We start from the raw sequence: 13,025 nt of genomic DNA on the forward strand, positions 1-13,025 counted from the left end.
GGCTTTTCTGCACCAGCTGGGCCTGCACATCAACACGTGGGTATCACACGGGACCTGCCAAGCCCCCTGGACCTGCCGTTTCAGGGCCTGACGTCCCCGGGAGCCTGCAGGGTGTGAGCGCCTGGCATCCCCAACTGCTTGGAGCAGGACTTCAGAGCCGGGTGGAGGATGCACCCGGCTGACGCTGTAGGTCCTCTCATTTCTCAGCCGAGCGGCGTGACCCGGGAGCCGCCACATCCCACACCATCACACGGCTCTTCGTAGTGAAACCCAGTAGTTTTATTTCGGATTTGGAAAGAATATCAGTCTCTGTGAGAGAAAATCCAATGTAAAATATTTAAACAAACATTTCTGCATGTAGAAAGAAGAGTAGAATAATTACTCCATTACAACGTTATTCTCCTCGCTAGGCCGGCTTCCCCGGAGCGGCTGCCGGTGGCCGGGCCCGGGATGGCCAGTGCCCCAGGCCGGCAAGCTCTCAGAGCAGGGCATGGGGAGCAGGTCCCGCCACGCGGCAATGCCGAGGTCGCCTACCCTCGCCAAGTCTCTACAGAAGCGAAAACGGTGGGAGATGGCAGCTATCTAAGGCAGTAGGTAGCAAAGTGCAGAGAAGGGACAGTGGGTGGGTTACTGCACCGTTATGGAGAGACTGTTACCAAAGGTGAGCGGTGGCCGAGACCTCACTGCGCCAAATCTACTGATACAACATATTAGTTTAGGAATACTTCCCCTATCGCGTCATCACCGGGATGGGAGGGGCTGGTAACATTCACTCTTAGGCTCCAGAAGCAGCTCACACCAGGAGGGGCTGTGGGGTCTCTGCCTTCTGCTTCCTGCCCGGCCCGCTCCGTCCCTCGGCTGTAAGCTGCCCCGCACAGCCCCGCCGATCCTGCATAAGCGGCCCTTCCACGGCTTCAAGGCAGCGTTGTTCTGCGCAATGCCTGTGTCCCCTTAAGAAGCCGCAATGGAACGAGAAATCTCCCGGCGGTTTAATTCGAGGGCACGGAGCCGCGGCCTTGGCCCAGGAAGCGCGGGGGGGGGGGGGGGGGGGCGGTGTACCCAGGGAGCCTGCACCTCATTAACCTGATTCCCTGCCCTGCAGGCCATCCTGCTAAATTTGTACGGTTAAAAATAACCCGCCGATCCAGGACCAGAGGAAAGCCAGCCACGTGCCAAACGCTGTCCCTCACCCGTTCACCTTCCATCCCGAGGTGATCGCGGGCCTCTGCCCTGGGATTGCAAAGGAGGGCGCATGTGCTCCCCGCCCCTCCCACCTGCCCCGGAAAAGCCCAGCAGAATGCCAGCCCCAGTGGCCCAGGGCTGAGCTCCTGGCAGCAGCAAGGTGGGCTCGGGACTCCGGCAGGGGCAGGAGGAGGAACAGATCATCACAGGGACACCTCACAAAGCCAGGGGCCCTCAGAGCTGCTCTCGGCTGCTCAGGAGACAGATCCACGGCCCAGGAAGTGTCATTAGATCTGGCTCCACGCGGCAGGAAGCTTCCCTCAAAGAGCTGGGGGCGGCTGCCCACCCCCCTTTATCCTGCAGTCCTACTACGTGGAGCTGACCTCACGAAGCGCGGTCAGGGGGACAAGGCTGGCCCAGGCCCAGGCCCAACAGCGGCCTTGGCCAGTCTGACTGCACACCCCGGCAGAGGCCCAGGGCGGGGTCCCCGGTCCTCACACCAGCAGTCAGCGACCCCGCACACCTCTTTGGTATATATAATGATGAAAGGATTGATTAGGCCGTGAAATCTAGAAATTAATACTATTTTGAGTCGGTAAAATGCTCTTTTGCACACACATCTCCGGCATCTGGTACAGGTAACCGAATGTCCATTTTTGCGCAACTCTCACCCAGTACAGACTCCAGTGTCCTCTGTCACCCAAGAATTAAAAACGTCTGACGTTCTTCTAAGTCTTCACAACACCCCTTGAGGTAGGCGGTATGGACCCCATTCTACAGATGGGGAGGTCTAGGCACGGAAAGGTAGTGGCTCCTCGGAGGCCGCAGGTCTGCGCTCCGCCGCGGCTCCGCCTCCACGTTCGCGGTCCCAGCGCCGCCGCCGCCGCCGCCGCCGCCGCCGCCGCCGCCGCCGCCGCCGCCGCCGCCGCCGCCGCCTGCGCGGAAGGACCTCACACAGACCACGCTCCTGTCTAGTCCAGAGTTAAACGAGGGTCTGCACAGTTCATAGGTCTGACTCCTAAAGCCAGCCACGCTCCCTGAACTGGAAAGACAAAAATATGACTGACTCTCCTGGGACTATTCGCTCTTTGTCAGACTTTCACGAGTCGCCTTGCCATCGTGTAGCTGTGCGAGCGCTCAAACCCCTTTGGAAGACAGTTTGAAGTGGCATCAGGGACGGTGAAATGTTGAGAACGGAACAGAGGAATCAATAGTTAATAGATGTGAATCAGAACATAAAACTACACGCTATGGTAAAGAAAGAATAAAGCCCACATCGACGGAGAGCAGACTTCCCGGTGTCGGACAAGGCCTCGCACAGAGCAGGCGTCCAGGAAGCGCTTCTTGGGACGAAGGACACACCTTGGACGTGCCTGCCACCGATGGCAGCCCCCACTGGGGAGAAGGGCAGGGGCAGGAGCCGGGAGGCCAAGGGGCCCGGGGGCGCCCTGGTAACAAAGGCGCTCGGCCACTCGCCTGGGTGTGGGTGCTTCCTTTCCGCCAAATAAAGGGTTGGGGCTGTCAACACCGAGCCGCTCCGAACTTCCACCGCCATCCACAGAAACAGTGTGTGAATAGGGTAAATATAGGGAGAGCCTCATCAGGAAGTGTCTTTAAAACTGGAGATGCTCATGCGCCCACGGAGGATGGGAATGAGGAGGTTAAAATGTATCTCTAACACTAGAGAGCCCTGGTGCCCACGCCCCTTCCGGCGGAAGAAACCTGATTCTGAGTAAGGAGTCCACCTCCCCCCGGGGCGGGGCAGGGGGCTTGGTTACAGCCCAAATGCAGCGAGGCCTCAGGGGACCGCTGGGCTCCTGCAGCCTGGCTCGCCCAGCGCACTGCTGGTATTGCTGTTATCTGCTCCTTGTTCATCTTTCATCCCCGTCCCATCTCTTGATTTAGCCCAAGAACAGACTGCTCCGGGAAGTTGGGGGAGGGGGTCCTTTGGTCCTAAGGCCTCTGACCTTTGGTCTTGAGGGATGTCCCGGAGAGGAAATGGTGAGTATAAAGGGATTAAGAAAATCCATCCTGCGCAGCGGCCGACCGGAGGCCGTTTTTGTCCCGGGCCGCGCAGGGTGGGAGGCGCCGTGGACCCGGGGGTCATAGCTCCACCTTGACCCCTTTTATGAAAGGCAGGCCCGTGGGCACCCGCTTCTTATACTCCAGGTACTCCTCGCCAAAGAAGTGAATCAGGGAGATTTCCTCCTCTTCCGTCCGGTCGCGGAAGAACCGCCACACCGTCAGTGCGTAGCCCACGCCGCAGATGGGGTTGCAGAGCATCACCTGGTGGGGACACAGGCTGATCAGGGTCAGAGGGACCGACGCTGTGGACACGAGCGGCATCTGCTTCTGTCAGACCCACAGGCCTCCCCGCCAAGGGAGACTCGGAATACATTAGATTAGGTGTGCAGCCGGCATGGCTCAGGAGTTGAGCACAGACCTATGAACCAGGAGGTCACGATTGGATTCCTGGCCAAGGGCACACGTCAGGGTTGCAGGCTCATCCCCAGTGTGGGGCGTGCAGGAGACAGCCGATCCAGGATTCTCTCTCATCGTTGATGTTTCTCTCTCTCCCTCCCTCTCTAAAATCAATAAAAATATTTTTATATAAATAAATAAAGAGGCCCAATAACCTTGCGAATACACCAAAACCCACTGAATGGTACACTTTGAACTGGCAGATTTTACGGTACGTGAATTGTATGTCAAATAAAAAAATATTTGAAGAAAACTTAAAGGCGGCCAGGGTCACCTCTGATACTTTACCTGGGTTCCGATGCTCCAGTAAAACCACCCCACGTAAGAAGGGTGCCGGAACCAGGCGTACACCCCGCTCGTCACCAGAGTGTGCGTTTCCGACTTTTCATTCTGCACCACGTGGTTAAAGTTGGAGCCAGCCGTGAACATGGCCGCTTTCCGCAGGCATTCTCCGAAGACCACCATCAGCAGGCCCGTGGCGCTGAGCCAGGTGACCTGCTTCAGTTCTGCAGGGGACACGTAACAAACGGACTGCTGAGTCCACCCTCTGGATGCTTAACACGAATCTATTTCTCCAAGCCAGGGACCGCGGACCGCGCTGGTTGGGCAATTAGCATTCGTCATCAGGTTCAAGTTCAAGTATAAGAAAAACACATCCCCCTAAGTTGTGCTGTCATCCGTTCAAAGTGCCAGCAACCAGCCCAGCTGGTGTGGCTCAGTGGCTGAGTGCTGACCCGGGACCCGAGGTCGCCGGCTCGATTCTCAGTCGGGGCACATGCCCGGGTTGTGGCTTGATCCCCAGTAGGAGGTGTGCAGGAGGCAGCCGATCGGTGATGTTCCTCTCTCATCGATGTTTCCATTTCTCGATCCCTCTCCCTCCCTCCCCCTCTCTCTCAAAATCGATAAAAATATATTTACAGTGCCAACAACCCAGTTAGAGCATCACAGCAAAGAGCTGCTGGGCTCTCGTCCATGTCCCCTGCCACACGCTCCTGTCCTTCCCCTGGGGACAAGGACAACCAAGTGAAACCCAGCAGGACCCGGCGCTCCCGCTCCGGCCACTGACTGACTCCTGGAACTACATACATGTGCTTAATCTGCTGTGGGAAGTTCACCCCGGGAGCAGGCTCCTGGGGCAGTGGCTTTCGCTAATAAAATCTCCGTGTGGAATGTCTCAAGCCACAGAAAAGCCGTGGATCCAAGTCTCCTCCGACCGGGAAATTAGGACTGCAGCGATCAGAGGGAGGGCAGCGATCAGCGGGCACACTACGCTCAGCAAGGCTTAACGCAAGAGGTCACCGTGCCCTCGCCGTGAAAATCCAAAAGCGGGTGCACAGTCCCGCCCTCTATAAAGAGCTTAGGGAGGACAGAGGTCTGCGGAAATCACTCGGGGAGATTAGATCTGAGAGGAGAGGCCCCCGCACGTCACTGCCGTGACGCCCACGTGGAAGCCACCCCCTCCCGAGGGGCGAGCAGGGTACGCTGACCTGGCCAGAGCAGGTTCTCCAGGGTGAACTCGATCCACGAAGAAAGGGCAGCCACGGTGTACTCCAGGCTGTGGTTCAGGAGGAAGGAGTCCAGGGACAGGCTCTTGGGGTTGTTGACCGCCGTGACTAAGTACTCAGAATAGTGGAACAGGGACAGTGAGCACATGTACCTGTTTACAACCAAGGAAAGAGAGGTTCAACTTGAGCTTTTTGGGGGAAGACATTTTAAAAAGAGAGGTAGAGGTAAGCTGGGGCAAAGGAATCGCCACCATTCACAGTACAGATTCGGGGCTGTGAGACTCTCCCCAAGCCTATGAGGAGGTCTCGCGCCCCCCTGTCTGAGGGTGGACCTCAGGCACCCATATTACTCCCTCAGGTTTGCAGATAGGGGCTGGGTTTTATGGTTTTTTAAGATTCTTTATCGTATGTATGTATGTATGTATGTATGTATGTATGTATGTATTTATTTAGAGAGGAGAGGGGAAGAGAGAGAAACATCCATGTGGATTGGATGCCTCCTGCACACCCCCTACAGCAGGCGTCCTCAAACTGCGGCCCGCGGGCCACATGCGGCCCGCCGAGGACATGGATCCGGCCCGCCGGGTGCCGCTGCCTGTCCTGCTTAGCAGCCGACGCGTCCCGGGCCCGCAGTGCGCATAGGAATTTGTTCATAGTTTTTTTTTTTAAACTATAGTCCGGCCCTCCAACCGTCTGAGGGACAGTGAACTGGCCCCCTGTTTGTTTATTTATTTATTTATTTATTTATTTATTTATTTATTTATTTAAAATATATTTTATTGATATTTTACAGAGAGGAAGGGAGAGGGATAGAGAGCTAGAAACATCGATGAGAGAGAAACATCGACCAGCTGCCTCCTGCACACCTCCCACTGGGGATGTGCCCGCAACCAAGGTACATGCCCTTGACCGGAATCGAACCCGGGACCCTTCAGTCCGCAGGCCAACGCTCTATCCACTGAGCCAAACCGGTTTCGGCTGGCCCCCTGTTTAAAAAGTTTGAGGACCCCTGCCCCACAGGCATGTGCCCTGACGGTATTCCATCCAGCAACCTTTCAGCGCACAGGAGGCCGCCCAACCAACCGAGCCGCACCGGTGGGGGCAGGAAGGGGGGTTTTAAAGGGATTGCACTTTTGAATGTCACAGGCAAAACAAACGAACAAAGGAACAGGAAGGCATGATGGGTCCTTCAGCTTTTTTAAAATCGCACCACGCACAGTAAAACATGGTAGTGGGAACCAGCAAAATAAAGCAGTAACGTATGTCAAACACAAAAACTAAAAAAAAAAAAAAAAAGAACTGAAATGAAACAGTTCCAGCAACAAAGAATTAGATGGATCCGTGTTGCTAACAGGAGACAGCCCCTTTTACCTTGAAGCCCTGGTTCATATCTAGGTCCGGGGCTAGAAGGCTAAGGGACTGAAATCATAGTGCAGGGAAAAGTCCCAGACTGGCCGTGGGGGATGCACTAGATGTGACCTAACAGAAATGAGAGATGCAAGAGGCCTGTGAAGGCCAGCCAGAGCCCCCCCTCCCCCTCCCCAAGGATGTCACAGCAGCTGCCGCTACAGGGGGGGGCACCTGCGGGGAGGGTGCCAGGGAGACCTGCTTCTGCCTGCAACAGACGCGACCAAATGGGCACAAGTTCTCAAGGTCCGAGATGTAGGAATCCAGGTGGAAGGTAGCTACCTCGTTTCCAGAGAACCCTACCAAGCATGTGACACTCGCGGCCGGCAGGCTGGGGCATGTGGCCCTACACAGCTTCCAGCCAGCCAAGATGAGACACGGGGACGATGAAATGCCACGACTGTCCTCTGCTCTGCCACCCTAGCCCCAAACCCACTGTCCCCCAAGGACCCTTCTTACCAGCCGAAGTGATTCCAAGAAGACTGGCTGAAACTAAGCAGCACCCCGCAGCCGAACACGAAGCCCAGGAAGCAGGCTCGGACAGCTATCTGAAAGAGACCAGGAGGAGCCCTCACCTGGCGGTTCTGGAGCACACACCTGCTTGCTGGGACCAGGGGGCCACTGGCTCGCACCCAGTCTGGTTAAAATGCAGAGCCCAGCACTTGCTGCCTGTGTGGCCTTGAGCAAGTTACTCAGCCTCTCTGGACCCGTTTCCCCATCTATGCAATAGGGATAATAATAATACCTACCTGTTAGAATCGCCTGGAGGACTACCCATGAGAAGGACTTAAGAGTAAATGCTACCTAAGTTTTTGCCGCCATTGCTAATTACTGCTGCTATTATTACTCAGGGCTGTGGGTAAACTGTGAACCTCATTTATTGGGAGGATTCTCCCAGGTCCCCGCAGCGAGTCTGGTCCGAGCACCCGGGACTGCGCCCGGCCCCCTCCACGTAACTGCGGGGCCTCTGACCTCAGACTTGCCAGCAGGTAGGTCCCCACACCTTAAATTACATAAAAAGGGCTGGGAGCTCGCTTACTGCTCACCCCACGCGCCTCTTCCGCAGCTGCTGAACCGCACCAACTGCAATTCTGCAGCCGCCCCGCCGGGTGGAGGGCCCGGCCCCACGCCCCTGAGCACGGCGAGGCGCGGTCCCTGCTGCCACCGGGTGACTCCGGCCACGGAGTGCTCCGGGGAAGGAGCCCCTCTCCTGGGCCCCGATCCCGGCGCCTCCCTTGGCCCGGCCCCCCGGGAGGGTGCCGCGCGGCCCGCCCGCCGGCCCCCGCCGGCCCCCGCCCCGGCCCGCACCTGGTAGCGCGGCGGCCGGTAGAGCAGCAGCAGCAGCGCGTTGAGCCCGGCCACGTAGAGCGCCAGCGCCGTGCGGCCCTGCAGGCCGGCGCGCGTGAGCAGCGGCAGCGCCAGCACCGAGGCGCCCAGCAGGAAGGCGGCCAGGCTGAGCCGCGCCTCGGAGCCCGGCGGAGCCCGCGCCGCGCAGCCCGCCATGGCGCAGGCGGCGGACAGCGGGCGCGGCGCCGGCTGTAGCCCCGGGAAACCCGCCCGCCGCGCCTGCGCACCGCGCCGCCGACGCCGGCCCGGAGGAGCCGCGGGAGCAGCGCGCCGCCCGGGAGCTCTCGCGATACCTCCGCGCTACCGGGCCGGGGCCGGAATTTGGCGGGAGCGCCCCGCCCCGCAGCCCCGCCCCTCCCGGGTCCGCCGCGGCCCCGCCCCCTCTCGCGGCCCCGCCCCGCCGGCCTCCCGGAGCCTGGCTGACCCAGGCTGAGCCGGGGCCTGCGCGGCGGCGAAGCCTCCACCAAACTCAGAATCCCGTGAAATAGGAAGCGACCCCACCCTCGGCGGCCCCCAAATCCTCACCTGCAGCCGCTAGCGGGGCCGATCCCATTCTCCACGTCTAGGGGTCCGCACGCGGGCACCAGGCGCGGTGGTCCCCACCTGCCCTCAGCGGGGCCCCGGGCGCCCCCTGGAGCCCACGCAGCGCCGCCTCGGGGATACTGCCCTTGGGCACCCTAAGCGCGGGGTGACCGCCCACTTGGTCGATGGCGGAACAATCGGGATGATGTTACGTTTTTTAAAAGGCAGAAATCAGAACTTGACAGCGTGATCTTGATTTCACTTGGGAAAAACAGAATCATTGTTGTGAGCCTGGGAAAATGATTGAAATAGAAGCCAACATTATTTGACAGCGGTTATCTGCAGGTGGTAAAACGCCGGGCGACTTCGATTTTCTTCTTTATAGATTTTTGTATTTTCCATATCGCCCACAATCAACTTATAGTACTTTTTAAAAATATATATTTTTTTATTGATTTCAGAGAGAGAGAGAGAGAGACATCAATGATGAGAATCATCCATCGGCTGCCTCCTGCACACCCCACACTGGGGATCGAGCCCGCAACTCCTGCATATGCCCTGACCGGGAATCGAACCCTGACCTCCTGGTTCATAGGTTGACGCTCAACCACTGAGCCACGTCGGCCAGGCAACTTATATTACATTTATAATCAGAAATTGTCTTTTACTTTTTAAAGGGTTAATAGTGCCCCCCCCATCCCCCCGGGAGCTAAGAAGCAAGGGTGCAGGAGAAAGGCACGTCAACAAAGGACTAGAAAGACTGTGGTGGGTGGGAGCGGGGCAGCAGCAAGTAAGGGTGGGCAGAGAGGGACCCCAGGGAGGGATTATGGTGGGAGGGCCGCGGGTGAAGAGTCTGCGTGGAGGAGATGCTGCCACTAGGTCTTGGGGCCCCTGGGAACCGGCAGCCTGCCTGCCGCTGGAAAGGAGAACAAGGGCGTCTAAGGGTAGGAAGTGGGGAGGGTGGCACAGAGGCAGGAGGACGTGAGCATGCGGCAGGATAGGGGACAGGCCCCAGGGGAGCTGGAGCCCTGAGTCGTGGGCCAGACGTTGCTGAGGCCGGGCGGGCTGTGAGCTGCCCGTCATCCAGGTCCCACTCTCCTCTGTCCCCACAGGACCTGGCAGGATGCCTGGCGTTTGGGCAGCTGAGTTCGGGGAAGGATGGAGTCTGCGCTGGAATCCGGGCCCAGTGCTGCTGCGGTCCAGCTTTGTGACCTCGGGCAAAGCACCTCTTACCGTTTCTGTAAAATGTAAAATGTTCCTGTAAAAATCAGGGGATCCTGATTTCACCGTCAGGCATCGCTAATGTTCCGTAAAGCCTAATGCCATGTCCAGATGAAATGGTGCTCAGAAGACAGGTGCTAAACTCGGTTGGTCAGAATTAAAAGGAGTTTTAATGGTTTAAAATCCAAAGTCGGCTGGCGCCATGGGGGAAGGAGGCCTGGGCTTTATGTTGAACCCCTCTCCTGCCTCTGCCCCCGTTTATCAAGGTCTCCCCCAGACTCAGGACTTCTCCCTCTGTGCCAGGAAGCCTTGAGGCCACTAGGGGGCGCTCATTTCATCTTCGGTCCTGGGAGTTAGTTTGGTCCTGGACAGAGAGCTGCTCTCAAGGAACCTCCATCTCTGGCCATTGACTTCTGCTCTCCACGCTGACACAGCCCTGGTTTCCTCCAGGGACCATCCCCATTCTAGGGGCACAGAGGAATGTCACTCAAATTGGAGAGCCTCCCCTCTCCTCTGCCCATCACCTCCCCGTAAACCCTTCCAGCCCCATCTTGGAGAAGTTGAAAAGAAAGGGGGAGCAGTCCCCTCCTGCAGAGGGCCAGTCCAGAGGGACGGACGGGGAATTTTTAAAAGTCACTGGAGTGGCTGAATTTATCAGGGCCCACAGGCCAGTGGCGGAGGAGAAAGGCAAAGCAAACGTATTCACACGGACACCGGCATAGGCCCAGAGAAAAGAAGGAACACAAAGACAGACACACAGACACACAGAGAAACAGACAGGAACACACACAGACCTGCTTTCCCTCCGGAGAGGAAGGTAAACTAACAAATCCACTCTGCACCCAGCGCTCCAGGGTCACCCCCAGGCCCCGGGAACAAGCCTACAAAAAAAATAGAAGAAAATAAAGGAAACTGCTCAGCCCCGGGATGCCTCGCTTGCCTTTTCTTGTAAATAAGCATTTGAATGTGCTTTGTTCTAAACTGCACGGCCAGCACAAAGGGAGCTCTGGGCAGGGCCCTCCCTCCGCCCTCTCCTCCAGCCACCCGCCCACCGGCTGGGGTGGCCCCATCCTCAGCCCCAGTCGGGGTCCCTCCTGTTTAAAAGAGTCCTAAGAACACCTTGACTTCTCCCAGTTAAACTGCAGGCTGAGAAAAAATTAGGCTTCCCTTTCTTCACCGGATTACTTAATTGAGCAAGAGAGAGAGGGTTGGAGCAGGGAGCTGTAATGCTAGGCCTTACCCAAGCACCTCCACCCACACCAAGCTTGGCACCAAGTAGAAAAAAGTCAGGGAACCGGGCCTCTCCCCCACCTGTGTGTGGGTCCCCAGCCAGTGGCTGTTAGAGGGGCCTCCTGGGCCCCTTGTCACTCACAGGCCTCCTCCAGTTCCCACGTGAAGGTGGGAGTGAGGCTGTCCAGTGTGGCTGCAGCCCTGCGGGGGGGGGACGGGGGGGGGAGGGGGACCCCTGGTTCTCCGAGAGTTTTCTTTTCCCTCCCTGGGCCATTCTGGGCTCCAGGCATAGAAAGCCTCCTCTCTCTAGTCTGGAAATGGGTAAGTGACGCGTAATTTACGAGCACATCAGCCCAAAGTGCAGAAGTCAGACGTGCACAAAGCAGCCGGGTAAATATTTAAAGATTAGAGCCAGCCGGGGAGAGGCACAAAAGGCCGGGACAATGGGGTCTCCCGGAATTCACTCTCCCAGGGCCGGGCCGGCCGGGCGCAGGGTCGATGCGCTCGCCTCAGTCGCAGCCTTTGTGCCCGGGAGGAGCCCCAACCCAGCTAAAGAGGGTTAAACAATCGCGGCCTCTCCAACCCCATCCGGAGACAATTGGCTGAGTCATTCCAGCGCTTTCGCTGTGTCCCCAGAGTTAATTACATGGAGCAATCCCTCCATTCCGCTTTGAAATGCATCTGCGCGGGGGCGGGGCCTTCCGCACCAAAGTGGCCTTTGCGGCACTCAGCCGTGAGCGGGGCGCAGCGGGCCTGGGCTGCAGGGAGGGGCTCCCGCCAGGCAGGAGGCTGCCCAGGGCCAATAGGGCTCTTGTCCCGAGGCCTGCAGACCCCTCCGCACCTCATGTCCAGACCTGACTCGGTCCGCAACTTTTTAAATTTATTTATCTATTTATCTATTTGTTTATTTATCTATCTATTTATTTATGTATTTATTTATCTATTTATCTACTTGTTTGTTTAGTTATCTATTTATTTATTTTTTGTTGCTGTTGCCGAAGTCAAGAGAGCCAGCCCGACTGGCATGGATCAGTGGTTGAGTGTTGACCTCTGAACCAAGAGGTCACAGTTCCATTCCTGCTCAGGGCATGTGCCCGGTTTGCGGGCTCCGTTCCCAGTGGGGGGCATGCAGGAGGCAGCTCATCGATGATTCTCTGTCGTCATTGATGTTTCTCTCTCTCCCTCTCTGGAATCAATAAAAAAATATATATTTTTTAAAAGTCAGGGAAGCCAGCCCTGACCGGTTTGGCTCAGTGGATAGAGCGTCGGCCTGCGGACTGAAGGGTCCCGGGTTCGATTCCGGTCGAGGGCATGTGCCTTGGTTGCGGGCACATCCCCAGTAGGGGGTGTGCAAGAGGCAGCTGATCGATGTTTCTCTCTCATCGATGTTTCTAACTCTCTATCCCTCTCCCTTCCTCTCTGTAAAAAATCAATAAAATATATTTTTAAAAAAAGCTTACTTCTTAACAAGAATATTGTTTAAAAAAATAAATAAAAAAATAAAAGTCAGGGAAGCCAGCCCTAATCGGTTTGGCTCAGTGGGTAGAGCGTCGGCCTGCGGACTGAAGGGTCCCGGTTCGATTCCGGTCAAGGGCATGTACCTTGGTTGCGGGCACATCCCCAGTGGGAGGTGTGCAGGAGGCAGCTGACTGATGTTTCTCTCTCATCAATGTTTCTAACTCTCTATCCCTCTCCCTTCCTCTCTGTAAAAAAAATCAATAAAATATATTAAAAAAAGAAAGCCAAAGGGGAGAAGGGAGGGCAAAGACACAGTTACTCGTCGCCTTAAACGCCCAGCGTAAGGAAGCAGGGCCCCGAGTGGTTCCGGAGGCCCCCAGCGCCTCCCAAGTGACAGAAGGACTGTGTTCCCTGAATGAGCAGGCGCAGCCTCGGCCCCCCCCTCCGCCCCCCGCGCTCGGCCTGGACCCCAGATCCTAAAGATGGAAGGGGGTGGTGACCTACATCCCCGCTTGCAGAAGCCCGGCCTAAGTTGGTCCATGCCCTTCGCTTTGTCCTGAGCGCAGTCTGAGAGGACTTGGGGTGAACCCTTGCGCACCCCCACTTCGGAAAACGCCTCCCCCGCCCCTGCGCGCCTCGGGGGCCAGGCCTGCCCGGGTGTGCGTAGGACTG

At 57.3% G+C, this 13,025-nt stretch overlaps 1 protein-coding gene across 1 annotated transcript; it reads right to left on the bottom strand.

The window, feature by feature from the left end:
- Nucleotides 1-1,750: 1,750 nt before the first annotated feature.
- ICMT (isoprenylcysteine carboxyl methyltransferase) lies at nt 1,751-8,152 on the bottom strand. Its single transcript, XM_080656787.1, has 5 exons — nt 7,884-8,152; nt 7,035-7,123; nt 5,151-5,320; nt 3,952-4,169; nt 1,751-3,468 (listed from the first exon to the last, which is right to left on the bottom strand). The coding sequence occupies exons 1-5, from the start codon at nt 8,076-8,078 to the stop codon at nt 3,286-3,288; spliced, it is 855 nt and encodes a 284-aa protein (XP_080512913.1). The 5' UTR covers nt 8,079-8,152; the 3' UTR covers nt 1,751-3,285.
- Nucleotides 8,153-13,025: the final 4,873 nt, after the last annotated feature.

Source organism: Plecotus auritus (genome assembly GCF_963455305.1).
Source record: "Plecotus auritus genome assembly, chromosome: 2".
Taxonomy (NCBI): Eukaryota; Metazoa; Chordata; class Mammalia; order Chiroptera; family Vespertilionidae; genus Plecotus; species Plecotus auritus.